A 15,517-nucleotide genomic window follows, 5' to 3' on the forward strand; every position below is an offset into this window, starting at 1 on the left:
CCTTACCCTTGGGCATCCTGTGTGATCCAGGTGTTCTTAGCCAATAGTGGGAGCTTGAGAGAAGGAGAAACCGTTCTGTTGGGCTCTGAGAGCCCAGCTTTCTTCTTTCTTTTTTTGGGGGGTTCCTTTTTGAGACAGGGTCTCCTTATAGCCCCAGCTGACCTGGAACTCACTATGTAGACCAGGCTGGCCTTGAACTCACAGAGATCTGCCTGCCTTTGCAGGGATTAAAGCCATGTGCCACCACACCTGGTTCCTAGGTCTTTCTATAAGAGGCTCTCACTTGCCTTTTGGGGCCCTAATTAGTGAGACTCACTGTTTGTCTGGACTGAAATGAAGCTGCAGCTACAGGGCATCTCATGGACCCCTGTGGTTCAAGAGCTCTTCAAGTCTTGCTCTCACAGTAGAGGGGGCTACAGGTGGGAAAGGAATGCTTGCATTCTTCTTTTATTAATCTCATGGAAATTTAGTTTTATAATCAAGACACCATTTTTAGCCTGCTGGCTCATTGATAAAGAATCCTAACAGTTCATAAATACTACAGAGGAAGAAAACACAAGGCATACTTTTCAATATTTGTGCCCTCAAGACAAAGATCAAGTGAAACACTTGTTCTGCTTTTATTATAAAAAGAATACGTATTCCCTATAGACATTTTAGGAAATGTAAAATGTGTCAAAGAGATAAGTGGATAAATGTTATCCACACACCAATGGCCCTCTGACACCTACTGATAAGTTTTTGGCACCAAAGAAAAAGTGGAATAACCAGTATTTTCTGAGACAATACTTCAGAGGCTGAAGAGAGATGAGATGACGCTGAGAGATGGCTGCTCAGTTTGTGTGGGAAGAAGAGAGGCAGAGAGAGATTAAATATGTTGTCAAAATCACTCAGCAAGTTGTCAAAGTCAAAATGAAGATGCTGGCCCTGAATTTTCCTGCATCTGCCAGAGACCAGTGTCTCCATGTCCCAAAGATTGTCCCCGCCCACCCCGCCAGTGCATAGATACTGCTGGTAATTGTGGCATTAATGTTTTTCTTCTTCCTAAAATAAGCAACAGTCTAGTCAAGTGCACCAGAAGAGCTGTAAGTTTGCATTTCCTGGTAGAAGCCTGGATATGCTCCATTAACCAGCATCCAAACAATTGTTCTGTCACTGAAGTTCATCTTCCTTAACAGAGACATTAGCACAACTACCAGGATCTCATCATAGAAGGTCTTAAGACCTTCTACCAAATACCACTGCTAAAAATCCCCTCAAGGTTCCAGCCATCGCATGCCTGCCCCAGAATAATCTACAGAACATTCTAGCTAATTTGTATGGAGATGTTAGCCTCTCCTGACAAGTACTAGCAAAGGGTCACTTACTTAAAAATCATGAAGCCAAAGAATGCCAGAGCTAGAAGGGTTGGTAGAAATGGTTCTTCTCCATCCTGTCATTTTTATAAATCAAGAGAGGTCCTGAATTATGAGTTCAAGACCAGCCTGGGCTGCCTAGTAAGGCTTGGACTGAGAAACCAAATTAAATACGGCTGGGGAAATAGTTCAGGAGTAGGACACAGAACTTGTCTAAGGCCCTGGGCTCCATCCACAAAATGCAAAAGAAAAAATAAGAAAAATTTTGAAGATATAAGTGACTATACCAGGTTAGGGGGTATACTCAGACCTACCTTGAACTAGCAAAATGACTTCTCCAATTTTGTATGTGGAACCATCATTCTGGTTACCTGGGGTCAACATGTCAGTCTTTGGTAATGTGTCCTTGCTTCTCACCTCCCTTATTAAATCATGCTTCAAATCCTGCAGTTTGCCCTTGAACTCTCTCTCTCACACCTATCCTATTTTCCCAATCCACCATCACCCTTCCATTCATACTTAGATGGAAGCAATGTTTCTTCTAGAGATGGTGGAGAACACACATGTGCACACACACACACACACACACACACACACACACACACACACTTCATGAGTAGGGATGTGAGGTGGAGGAGTGTGACATGATGGAGTCCTGGATCTTTGTCAACTCCATCTCAAGCTCTCTATCTCTGCACCTATAGCATGACTTTGAGAAGTTGGACAATCTGGGTCAAGACAGTTCTCTGCCTGCCCTGGAAGTTCTCCCTGCTTAGCAGAGTCTCCTAACCACAATTCAGAAAGTCCTTTGTGCAGTCTCTTCTCCTGGGCGAGGGAATCAAAGACCGTTTAATGGTCCTAGCATGTTTAACTTAGTTTTAGTTTACCTAGAGACAAGGAGACCACTGAGCTAAGAATGACAGTGTGCTTTTCCTCTTCATAGAGATGCTTGTGTACTTTGGTGTTAGATTTATAGAGAGTCTGTTTCCAAGATGCACTGACCTTCATTTAAAGCTGTCTGTTTACTCTTGGTGAGCAAACAGCTACAAAAGGTGATGATAGCACCCATTTCACAGAATTGTTCATGAAGATTAAATTGCACATTTGACTTTCTCTCCCTAGGGCCTTGTATATTTTCTGGCTCGTGGTTGCAAAATAATTATTTGTGAATTATTTTATTAGTATAATTTTCTACAAACGTCCTTAGAAGAGTCTCTTTATCAGAAAATGAACTGAGTTTTAGGAGAAGAATTTGTTTGAAAGATATTTTTCTATTAATGAAGATAGGGTCTATTTGCAAAGAGAAGTTGAAACCAGAAAAACATTTTGAATATTTTATGATAAGACTTGAGGAATGTTAACACATCTCCAGTTTCCACACTTGGATGTGTTCTTGGAATCGCCTTTTGAGTTCCATCTGAGATGATTGGAAGCTGATTTGACTTCCTTCCTGGAAGCTGTGGACCACTGGTGCTAGACACTTTCCATTGTTACTTAGCAGTAGTCTGTCTCCAGTATCCTGACATTTTAGAATCCACATCCTTTATCAGACATATTAGTGCACACTGAGAGCTTGAAGATTGCCAGGGCTTGCCATTTAATTATCAGAGGCTCACTTTATATTTCAGCTGGCCACAGACCCTACTAGGGAGGGTAGAGTCTATTTCTCTCCCAGGACCCATCACAGTGTCATGAATCTAAGCTGCTGATTGATAGGTCTAAAATTATGTTTTTCCCACACTGTTGAAAAATGTCATTTTAGAAAGGGAAGGTGTCGAGTAGCCTTCTCTAGAGATCTTTATAAATAGTGCAGGTTCTCACCTGATTGGGTGAAGGAAGTAAGGTCTTTAGAGGCATTGAAATGGGCTCTGGTTCCAAAACTGGAATGATTTGAACTTCAGTGTGAAAATATTGTGTTGGAAGTATGACAGAATATTCTGTGACAAGATATTCTATTCAGAAACAAAGGTGACAGCCAGAGCCATGGTACAGGTCCATGGGAAATGTCCTCCACCTCAGAGACCAGAGGAGAAGGAGAGCAGGCAATTATGGAGAGCAAGAGCTGAGGTCTTGGATAGAGGCTCAGGGCATTTTTTCAATGAACTGGTTTGAAAGAGAATAGATATATTAGTTTTCTATCACTGTCATTTCAATACTAAAATGTTACTGGCTCAAGGAAACATATATAAAAGTAAACATATATATAAATAAATATTTTTGTTTTGAGAATTTCATATAACATATTTTGATTATATTCACCCCCAATTCCTCCCAACATACATTTTTTTTATTGTGTTGATCTATTTTTTGTCGAAACAGGGAATTTATAAAGAACAAAAGTTTATTCCCTCACAGTTCTAGTGTCTGGGAATTTGAAGATCAAGGTGCTGACATCTGGTGAGGAGCTGAGGGGCTCTGACTGTCCTTACATGGTAGAAGGTAGAAAAGATCCTTGTTTTATAGTGGCATGACTCCATTCAGGAGGGTCAAGCCTGATGCTCGAACATCTCCCAAAAGTTGCATCTCCTAACACTGCTACACTGGGAATTAAATTTCTAACAAGAATTTTGGGGGACAGATGCAGACTATAGTACTTCTTTTATGATGTTGGAAACCTAGTAGGAGATCTTGGGGCGTAAAATCAATGTCTTCACTTGGATCTCCTTAGACGTCTGAGATATGAAAGCTCCAGCTTTGTGCCTTGAACCTGCTTCTCCTTCATTCTTCCCTCCTCAGTAAATCCCAGTTCTACTCTGGCAGTTGCCGAGGTCAAATACTTTAGAGTTATCCTCAAGTCTTTCTTTGGTTCAACTTTCAGTATTGGTTATTTCTCAACATCTCTCACCTGGATCCTGCTATAACTCTCTAACTGGCTTTATGCCCTTTTCAGTCTGCCCTCACATAACAGCCAGATGATCTACTGAAATGTAAGCCAGACCTAGCCCTCCTCTGCTCACCACAGACAGTTGTCTCATTCAGAGTAAAAGCCAGACATTGCGATGTCTGAGGGAACAGCCTGACTACCCTGGCCTCTGTGATTACCAATGTAGTGCTTTGTCACCACACATCAGTTTCCCATCTGCCCAGGGGTCATCCTGGGAAACAGAGTCAAGGTCAAATGAGCATGTGGGGCTCCTCTTCATCCTCTGCATGTACTTCTCTTTCATTCCCATGTGACAGTCATGCATCTGTGTGTAGGGCCTTTTCCTGTGATACTCAGAATACTGATAGAAACAGAATCCTCTAAGGGGTTCATGCTGTCCAACCCAGTGACAACCTTGAAGTCATTTTCTGACTCTGCTGCTTTTGTGTCCAGTTAGGCCAGAAAATGTAGCACCTAAAAACTGGTTGCTGAGGTTAGTGGAGGGTACTGATGTTGGTAAAAGGGAAGGGGGAGTCGGGTGGCTTCTACATTTTGTTAACCACATCGGTCTTCTCACAGCTCTCTACTCAGCAGGTCACACTCCTGAGGACTTTGTGCAGCTGCCAAGCACCCTTGCAGACAAGTGCTCTTTGTTGAGTCCAGTAGCTAGTGAGGAGATGCAGTTTGCCCACCAAGCTTTTTCTGTAAAGGATGGCCGTGTAGGGACGGAATGGAATCTATCCCATGCTCTCCTTTGCACTGTTTTTGATATTGAGCTGATTCAGTGTGTGGGTTTTGAATGGAACGAATATATTTTTTAAAAGTTAATGAATATGTCTGTAATCTTAGCACTCAGGAAGTTGTGGCAGTATTGTGAATTTGAGATTAGCCTTGGCTACACAGTGAGACCTTGACTCAAAAACAAAAGAAAAGCAAAAAGGGAAGTTAGTGAACACATCAGATGACAAATCAGTCACACACAAATAAGGCCTAGAATACACACATCTTAGTATTTCAATTCAATATGAGCAAAGTAAACAGAAAAGGAACAGAAATGGAACAGGAAAGGGTGGAGTTAAGGGACATTTTAGGGCTTCTGAGGTGACAGTGGGCTAATGTGTTGTTCTGCTTTTGTCTGATAGGTCATTGCTTGTGAGCAGCAGTATGACTCGTCCTATGACGCGCGTTGTGACGTTTGGTCCTTGGGCATCACAGCTATTGAGCTAGGGGATGGAGACCCTCCCCTTTTTGACATGCACCCTGTGAAAACGCTCTTTAAGATCCCAAGGTAAGACACCAGATGGCACTCTTGACTCATTAGTGCTTCATGAAAGCTCTTTTTGAGGGAAAATAGTTTGCATGTAATTTCTCTCCAGATTCGAGAAAGCCTAAATGCAAAATATGTTTCCTTTTTAAAAAGAAAAATGCGAGGTAGGCGGACACAAGAAGAGGATGTTTTGTATCATCTCTTACTGATGATTAAAGACCACACCCCCAAGGAATGATGGGACCATTTTCATTCAACACTTCAGTTTTCCTGAACTACTCATTTTGTGTGTGTGTGCTTTGTGTGAGAATGCAAGTGCAGTTTAGGACTAAGAAATCTGTCTAAACACTGATGTTTTTCTTTTCAAATATACGTTTTCTAGTATTTGGGGGACTTTCAAGTCCAAAAATGCTTATTTATAACTTTTTATCTATTCAAACCAGCACTGACTTCTATCTGAAAAATGCTGCATTATCCATTCACTTTACTTTCCATACCTAACTTCTAACCCAATAGGAAACCCTCTGAAGAGGCCTTTGGAGGATATTTAAATGCAAGTGTATTTGCAACTAAGGGTCTGTATGGAATGGTTGTCTTTCACTGGAATTGGGGTGATGTATAACCAGCTCAAGACTCTAGTAAGAAAAGTCAAGTAATAAGGGATCCATCCCAGTCAGGGTGCAGATTGATAGAGGGCATGTACTTGCAAAGGTCTCTTTTAAAGGAAGGGGGTGGGGGACTCTGTGCCATCCGGGAGCCATTTAACTGGCTAACAATGCAAGTGTTGACCTTTCCTTATCTGCACAATCACCCAATATCTGCAGGCTTTAAAAATTTCTCCTGATTGCAATTTGCATTTCTGATTAGGCCTATTTATATGCAGATGAGGCTCTCTGGCGTTCATCATCGTAATATTATCATTTTATACCTAATCCAGATGTGTACAAACCACCAACCAACATTCCATAAATGATTCCCACCCAAGTCAAACCTAGTCTTTTTGACTTTTCCAAACTACAAAAACAACTGATGGTGATCTTGGGAGTAGACGAAGCTCCTGGCTTTTTAATTTATAGTCTGGTGAGCATTCAAAGGGATGTAAGCACATGGGCACCAAAAGCAGCACTGTATACAGTAACATGTCCAGAAATGAGAAATGGGGTTTGGAATGATTTTTGTGTGGCTTCATATATTCCAAATGCTTGCTTACCATAGCAACTCTGTTGCCCAAATAGCAGCATTTCAGTGTGACTCCTGTTTTGTGAGATGTATGCACTTACAGTAAGAGATTATTTACTTGGGTATACTTACTCTTTATTTTTTAAAGTATGCATTTGTGTAAGATCAAGTATTCAAAAATCTAAGTTGATAGATGAGAGGCAGGTGTGTGTGTATGTGTGTGTGTGTGGTGTCTACATCCATGCAAATGTACATGCGTTTCAACAGATCTTTCATCTCTAGTAATAGCACTTAGCTTGCTTCTGCGTCCACAGCCTCTGATCTCTAATCATCTCTATCCTGGCACTCCTCTCACCTCTTGCATCTTGGGAGAAGGCTTCAGATCTATGCTAACCAACCCCCTGCTCCCATTTCCCTTACCCCCTCCCAACCCCTGCCCGTGAGGCAAAATGAGCTCAAACAACAAGGACAGCTAGAAAAAAAATTATCTTTACTCCAATCTAGGCTGGAGCTCTGTTCTTTCCTCTCAAACTTCCTGCCTTTCTCCTCTCTCCCATTCAGGTGATGGATCAGATGAAACTAGGGACTGTCAGCAATAATGGATCAGCAGATTCTCCGTGTGATTATTTGGTTCAACATTTGCTATCGTCACAACCCTAATGGGCTGGTTTGACATTCCTGGGCAGAAGGAAAGACGGTTAAAAGAAAGAAAGAAACAAACAAACAATAAAATACAGCCTATTTGTTAATATTATACAGCCGTCTTCTTCCTAAAGCTCTAGAAGAAATATGTGTGTCTTCCTAAACCCCTGGAAGAAATATGTGTGTTTATATTTACCAAGTTATTTCTTTTAAAAGTATCCTGTTAGAATTGCACAGTTCTCTTTGAAGGGCTATGGGTTGATCAGAGCTATATGTCCATGGATATGTGTGTGATCGCATATTGTGTGAGTGAGGTGTATACTAATTTTTTAAAATATTATTTATTTTTATTTTATGTGTATGAGTGTATTGCCTGCATGTGTGTAAATGCACCTGTGCATGCAATGTCTGCAGAGGTCAGAAGAGGGTGTTGGACTTCCCTGGAACTGGACTTACAGACAGTTGTTAGCCATCATGTGGGTGCTGGGAATTGAGCCTGGGGCCTCTGCAAGAACAGCCAGTGCTCTTAACCATCTCTCTAGTCCCAATGTATACTAATTTTGAGTGCTAAAAAATATATCCTTCTTTCAGAAAAGCTCTTTGATGGAGAATGAAGAAATCAAACATTTACATTTTTTCTATTCTTAAATTACACTTACTTGTTTATTGTATGTATGTGTGTGTTGTGTGTAGATGCATGCCATGGCATGTATGTGGACAGAGGACAACTTCCACCGTGAAGTCCCAGGGATCAAACTCAGGTCATCAAGCTTGTCATCAAGCACTTTTAACTCCCAAGCTATCTCACCAGCCCACATTTGCATATGTTAAAAAGTAACGTATGGGCTAGAGAAGTGGCTCAAGGGATAAGAGCACTTGCTGTTCTTCCAGTGAACCTGAGTTCAACTCCCAGCACCCACATGGCAGCTCAGGCTTTGTTGTCCTATGCTGGTGTCCACGGGAACTACAATTTTTTAAAAAGCCACCCAAATTGCTTACTTGTGTATTTCATGGGGATAGGTCTCCCTCCCTCTTCCTCTCCCTTTCCCTTCTCTCTGTCTCATAGTAATAGAGAAAATCAGATGACAATTAATGATAAAAATCCTTGACTTTATTTGGTTTCAGATTTATTTTAATGTATCTTCAGTATTCTGAAATTTTCTTCAAATAAACAATGAGGTTCATTTCATGATACTCTGGGATCCAGAGAACTGTGGCTTCTCCCAGGTCTCCCCACCAGCATCCTCCTCGCAATTCTTTTATTCCTGGAAGTGAACTGAGTAAATTCCCTATAGGGGAAGAAAAGCAAAGCTTGGCCAAGTCATGGAAGAAGTGACTTTCAGGAGTTACAAAAGACTTATCAGTTAACGGTGTGCTGGTTACCTATGAGGTGAGAGCCTCAAATGTCAATCCAGGCAGTACTTGCATAGGCTCCCTGGGCACTGTCAGGACTGGTGTAGCAGGACCTACCTGAATTTGGTTGATCTCATTACAGGCAGGTCTCCTCTCTGCCTCCACCCGCTTTCTCCTCTCTCTTGACCTTCACCTTGGAAGATGACACACAGAGAAATCGTGACCTGTCTTAGAAATACTGTGTGACTCAAAATCCTTCCCACGTTGCAAACACTCAGAAATTATCTGCTGATTGGCACCGCATCTTCTGTTTGCTGAACCTGTCAGCATGTGTCATCTTGTCTAACGTCTTTGCTCCAGAAAAAGTCACCCTCTGACTGCTGATGCTCTGTCTGTTGCTATTTTTCTCCAGGAGCTAGAAGAGAGGAAGGGAATGAAACCATTTCTCTGAGCATACACAGATTTCATGCTCATATGACCCTTTCCTGAGGATGTCATTACAATTCCAAAGGTTTAGGAGGATCTATCTATCTATCTATCTATCTATCTATCTATCTATCTATCTATCTGTAATTTTTTCTTCCATTTAAAAGGAGAGCTATTAAGCCGGGTGTGGTGGCACACACCTGTAGTCCCAGCACTTTGGGAGGCAGAGGCAGGTAGATCCCTGTGAGTTCAAGGCCAGCCTGGTCTACATAGTGAGTTCCAGGCCAGCTGGGGCTACAGGGAGACCCTGTTTCAAAAAGATGAGAAAAAAAAAAAAGAGCTGTTTCACAGATAGAATTCCAAGAGTCAGTAGAGTTAGGAGAAATGTACAATTATGCTGGTCTCTTGGTAACCAAATATCTTTCTTTAGCTCAGAGTCTTTAGTTAATTACCCCTTTTTCCACCACAGATGGGTTCAGAAGGTCAGTGGAGACCTGTGTGGCCGTGTTTACTAGACAAACCCTGAAAAGCCACATTGTCACTCATTTATTTGAGGCCCATGAATGCTGGCTTTGCTCAGCATCTCCTGGCATACCTCATGGTTCTACTTTATTCTTTGTAGAAAAAAAAAAAAAAATCAAGATTCCTAGTAGACATGATCTTAGTTGCAAGTGAACTGGCCCAGCTGGCCTGATCATTCCAGTCTCTGAAGTGAGGCCTGCGATTCCTCTTCCCAAGGAGAGCTCTCTCTGAGGTGTGCAGTTTAAGGAAAGGTACTTCATGTTTCTGTTCATTTCCATCACTAAATCTAGGTCATTCCATAATCATCTGTCCTCAACCATGTGAGCTTCCCTGAGCTGCCACAACAAATTACCACAAACTGGGTTGCTTTGCACAACTTCTTCTCGCAATGTCCTAGAGGCGACAAGTCTGAAGAGCACAGTGAACAGTAGTGCCATGCTCCTTCCAGAGCCTCCAGAAAAGGAGCTTCTGGTAGCTCTTAGCTATTCTGGGTTTTCTGTCTTCTGTCCTTTGTCACCCTTTGCCCTGTGTCTCCAAGTCTTCTTTACAGTCCCTTATAGGGACACAGGATTTAGGGCCAGTCCTAATCCAGAGCAAGAGCCTTGACTTGATTAGTTATATGTGCAAAGACCCTGATTCCAAATGAGGTCATATTCTCAAGCCACACTTCAACCCGCTACACCAACCAGCTTTCGTGTTTACCAAATTCCCCAAGCAACTAATTTGGAGGTAAAAATCCAGACCAGCTAGCTAAATGATGACCGAGAAAATAGTATCAGCTAAGTGCTGTAAGTGCTAGTTGTGTGGCATAGCACCCTGTGTTTTACCAACATGAACTTGATAGGAGTCCTTGCAGACCCTGGGAGGTTGATGATGTTGCCAGTCTTTTTCCAGGTTAGACAACTGGAAGCCCACAGAGGTTCTACAGTGACCTGGTCTTCACGGAGTGAGGAAAAATAATTTGACTCTGAAGAGTTTGACTCCAATGCCCACATATTTTGTTAGCATACTGAAAAGTCATACTCTTCCTGATTTTGTGTGATATTTATCAGTTGGTGAATTTTGAGCTAAGCAGCAATGGCATTGGAGCTCATGGAAGTGAATAGGACACAACCCAGCCTTTAAAAATCTACAGTTCAGCATCCTTCCCCAGGTCCGAAACTTAAAACTTCATTAGAAACAAGCAGCCTGAAAGTTAGAAGCTGCATTAGCACCAGTGATATGTCAGTCAAGAAGCTGAGAAAGTAAATGAAAACCAAGAGCATCATTATAGTGAGCACAGGATAGCCCCTAAGGATGCAGTGATTTATGACCCCAAACCCAGAAATCCCTCCCTTTTCCAAACTCTCCTTCAGGCAATTGCCTTTTATTTCCTAATTTAGAACGCTTAAGTGCTTGGACTGAAGATTTGCAGAACATGTTATATAAAAGCAGAGACATACTTCATAATAGCATTCTTTGTATCTAGAAGTTTCTGTCCATTGCATACTTTTTGTAAACTGGTATCTGCCAGGCCAGAGCTATTTCTGGAGTAGCCAGCATCTTTCTGCTTGCTGTCTTCTCCTTCTGGTTTTTCCTATTATCTTTTCAGTAAGAAAGCTTGCTCTGGGTTCTGTGGGAAATCAAAGCCCATTTCTGGCATTCTGAGCTGGAACACATCTTCTCATGAAAACAGTGTTTCTAAGCAGCTGTTTAGAAGGAAGCGATATGAAGCGATATAATAGCCAGCATTCTCCACTTTGGGTGCATTATTAGATTTTTGTGGCTAAATAAAGTTTTATAGCCTAGTCTGAGAACTTAGACTCTACTAGAACATTATGCTTATGGGAAAAAAATGTTTTCCAAGTTCTAAATTATCATTTACAAAAGCACTTTGTAACTTAGTCCACTGAGAATTTAGGAATGTCCACATCTTTTGCCTTAGGACACCTTAAAGCTTTGTTCATCCAAACTCAGTTGGCTGAGTTGCAAAAATGAATAAGTCAGGGGTTTTGCTTTGAGAAGCATATATTCCACCTGGCCCCAACTCATTCACTGGTACAATGAGATGGGCAGATTTTAGATAGAGAAAAGAAAGAAAAACTAGACATTGAGAATCCAAGATCTGGATCCTCTTAGATTGCCTGAGCTTTGTGGATAGTGGGACTCAGGAACATTTGCAAATCTGAAAGGTCTCCTCAGGCAGGCCTACAATTGACTCTTGTCCTGAAACAGAATCCTGGGACTCCCGTTTCATCTTTCTTGGGCATATATTTTAAAGAATAAAGACCCCTTTAGACTCTGACTTTCTAAATCCATAAGCTAAATCATTCTGACATGAGAGGCAATGGTCCTGGTCCTTGGCTGCTCCTCAGCTACGAGAGGATGCAGAGGCAGTGGGGCGCCCTGAGTCACCAGTAATTGTCTTACTATTACAGAATTGTCACAGGACACTTTCCCTTAGGGCTGCAAAATACAAGGGAAGGAAATTAAAACTAAACTATTGTTGAAGTGTAATGAGTGAGGGGTGGTGGGTGTTTAATGGCACAGTAAGGCTGGATTTACCCCTGGGAGTTTTAGTTTCTCTTCACCACCCTAGGTCACTTAGCTATTGGCCTTTTAAGCAATGAACCTTCACAGTCCAAGCTTTACTCATAAAGCAAGAAGTGCTAGGAAAATTACCATCATCTAGTGTTTATGAAGTGCCTAATGGCAGAAAAAGTTTTGATATACTCCAATAGAAAACAATTATCTTTTATGAGTCTTTTTCTTTTGGAGACGATTTCTAATCCTATTTTTAGTGGGCATCACCCAGGATGCATTGAGTGTGCCCCTCCTCTCTCTCTCTCTCTCTGGAATGTCCCCTATACCCAGGACTTGACACTCCATTTCCTTGGGTTTCCAGTGGCTGGAGGCCCCTGGCAGGAATGCCCCAGAAGGCTTCCACTTTATGGAACATGTTTTCAAATTCCATTTTAATTTGTATTGAGCAGCTGGGACCATTAGTTCCTGTGGAGGTACAGCTTGCTACCCTTCAGAGTCCTGGCAGAGAGAGAGGGTTCAGTTTTGCAAGATTTCTTTTGGAGATCAGGTGGCAAAGCTTGAGCATGTTTTTGGGACTGCTGGTCCCCTCCTGGGCTGAGTAAGAAGCCCACCCTGTGAGAATGGAGTGATGCAAAGCATTGGTGTATAGCGCTATCTGGAGCTTTCTCTCTCATTTCCCTGCTTGCATTATGTTGGCGCTATTCACTTCGGTTAATTCCAACTTAACCTCTTAAATGATGGAGAGATGGGCAAAGAGAATTGGCAAGGAAATAGAGCTCAAAATAACACAAAAGAGATGAACACCCTAGTTTCTTCTCCACTCCAGAAAAAAACAGGGACCCATTAAGAGGAGTAGTTATAACTGGCTTTATGAGCTGACATCATGGCAGAGTGAGAAAGACAGAGTTGAAGAAAGAAAAGCTGGTGGCCTTGGGCAGGATCTTCATCGCTGACAATTCCCAGTGAATTCTAGAGTCAGGTAAAGTCACCGTTGTTAAAAGGAAAGCATTGCACAGTGGTCATGTATGAGTGTTCATATCAGTTTTCTAGAGCTGTATAACAAACCACCCCCAAATTTAATTGCTTGAAACAATTATCACTTATTTCTCATGAGTCTGTGAGTCCTTTGGGCAGTTCTTCAGATCATGGCTGGATGTACTAATGCATCTGTGATCTTCTGGGGGTTTGGCTGGGGCTGACTGGTCTAGGATGCCTTAGGTAGAATGACTTGGTTGCAGTCTATGTGGATTTTTATATACATTTTATGTGTATGAATGTATTAGCCTGCATGTGTGTAAGTGCACCCATGTTGCACAATATCCACAGAGGTCAGAAAAGGGTGTTGGATTCCCCAGAAGCTGGAGTTATAGGTGGCTGTTAGCTGCCATGTGGGTGCTGGGAATTGAACCTGGGTCCTCTGGAAGAACAGCCAGTGTTCCTAACTGCTAAGCCATCTCTCCAGCCCCCTATATGGATTCTTATCCTCCAACAGGCTAGCCAGGACTGTTTTCACATTGGTGACAGGATTTTGAGCATAGATGCTGCAAAGGATAAAAAATAGGTCTAGTTTGTAATTAGTTTATTACCATGTTCTACAGTTGTCTGCATGAACTCAGTCAGCAGTTTCACCATCTTCCAGCTCTGTGAACTTGACCAAGTTACTTCATGTCTCTGTGTTCCAGCATCTCTCCCTATCAAATATAGATAGAAATAGTATCAGCCTCATGAAGTTGTGAGGTATGAATGGATGTGAAGTGTTCAGAATAATACAAAGCAAAAATTGTTCATTCAATTTATGCTGGGTGTTACAAAGAAAGATCTCAAGGGTGTATTTGTATTGGAAAGAATGTTCTTTTCCTTGTAGCTGAGGAAATGAAAGCTCCCATTCAAGAAGAACCACCCATGTGATCAGTCATTTGAAAGTCCAGTTAATTGATTGATTGATGATTGCATGGGGAATTATGAAGACTGGTTCCTTAATAAATTCTTGCTACTTATATAGTAGCTCTGTATGAAGGACTCTGTCATAGCTGTCCATTGTCACAAACTCATTTGTTAACAGACACACTTGTAGGAGATGTGGACAGCCCCTGCCCTAAGCTCACACTTGGGTGTTCTGGCAGGACCTGTCCACTGGGAAGCAAGTCTGCTTTAGAGCCCTACTCTGTTTACACTGAACAGGGATGCTGTCATCTTTTGAAGGGGCTTTCCTGTCAAATCCATCTTGTATAGTGGCTTTGAGCTTAGTTAATGAGTTATATGCTGGAGCTTGGCTACCTTCCTCTATAAGGTCCTTTTCTGCCCTTTGGAAGGTTTGACTTTTTCCCAAGGTTCTAGAAATTTTCTTGTTCTATGGCAAAAAAAAAAAGTATCAAAAGTCCCAGATACAGGGTCACTGATTCAAAATTAAGTCATTCTGCTACCTTCTCTCTCAAAGTGAATTATTTTTCTATAGCTTAGTTGGGAAGGTTAAAAAAAAAAGCATTGGAAAGAGGGAAACAGAAACCCAAGCTAGGTAAGAGGACTGTAAAGAGAGTGCCTGGTTGTTCCTCACAAGTTCAGGTTTCTTGGCTGGGAGGAGCAACAGCCAGGTACTAAAGGAACACACAACTGAAGCAGCTACCATACTGTCAGTGATCCTAGAGGAATTCTGGAGAACTGGACCAGGATTAGAGGATTAAGGTTAAGGGAGACTATGTTTCAGTTCTATAAAAGGAAGGAAGCAGTCTTCAAACTACCACCCAGTAAGCTTGACTTTCATCCTGTGTTAATATATTTTTTTTTTGCTTCCTTTAAATAGTTTGTGAATTGCTAGAGGAAAAACTTGTGGTCACTAATATTAGCATGGGTTAGTTATAAGCCAGTCATATTAGATTGATGTCCTTACTTGATATGCTTGCAAGACTGGTATGAAGGAGAACTGGTTTTGACGTTTGGATTTGGGCCTCAGGTAAACTCTGCTGGGATATCTTAGTGACCAAGATGGAGAAACACATACTGGAGAGTGGTGGCGATGGGAACTTTTTATCCCAGGAAAGACTTTGTTGAGGAGTACTGGGTTATGATGTCAGTGTCAGCATACTAGACAGAGGATACCCAAGAGGTCTGAGGAAGACTCTACTGATGGTCCTGTCTGCTGAACCACTTGAAATGTCTCATCAGTTGGACATTGATGGCCTATCTGTCACATTTAAGGGAGGGGTAGTTGTTACATGGACAATGGATAAGAGTTCCAAAGATCTTGGTTGTTAAAGACAATGGGGGTATTTGAAAAAACATAAAATTAAAAGAAATAATAAATAAGTCCCTGGGAGTATTTGTGCTTGCCTTCCCACCCCCACCCGATGTTGAGAACTGAGAGATGAAGGGCAGAAAAGGCTGAGTGGA

At 41.8% G+C, this 15,517-nt stretch overlaps 1 protein-coding gene across 2 annotated transcripts in view; it reads left to right on the top strand.

Moving 5' to 3' along the window:
• The window catches only part of Myo3b (myosin IIIB), a 422,761-nt gene that overhangs the window by 35,892 nt on the left and 371,352 nt on the right, over window positions 1-15,517 (top strand). For both annotated transcript variants that reach the window (XM_008855235.3, XM_008855233.3), the window contains exon 6: window positions 5,361-5,506. In XM_008855235.3, coding sequence (XP_008853457.1) covers window positions 5,361-5,506 — 146 coding nt within the window. The remainder of the gene's footprint in view (window positions 1-5,360; window positions 5,507-15,517) is intronic.

Source organism: Nannospalax galili, unplaced genomic scaffold, assembly GCF_000622305.1.
Source record: "Nannospalax galili isolate Female #2095 unplaced genomic scaffold, S.galili_v1.0 scaffold346, whole genome shotgun sequence".
Lineage (NCBI taxonomy): Eukaryota > Metazoa > Chordata > Mammalia > Rodentia > Spalacidae > Nannospalax > Nannospalax galili.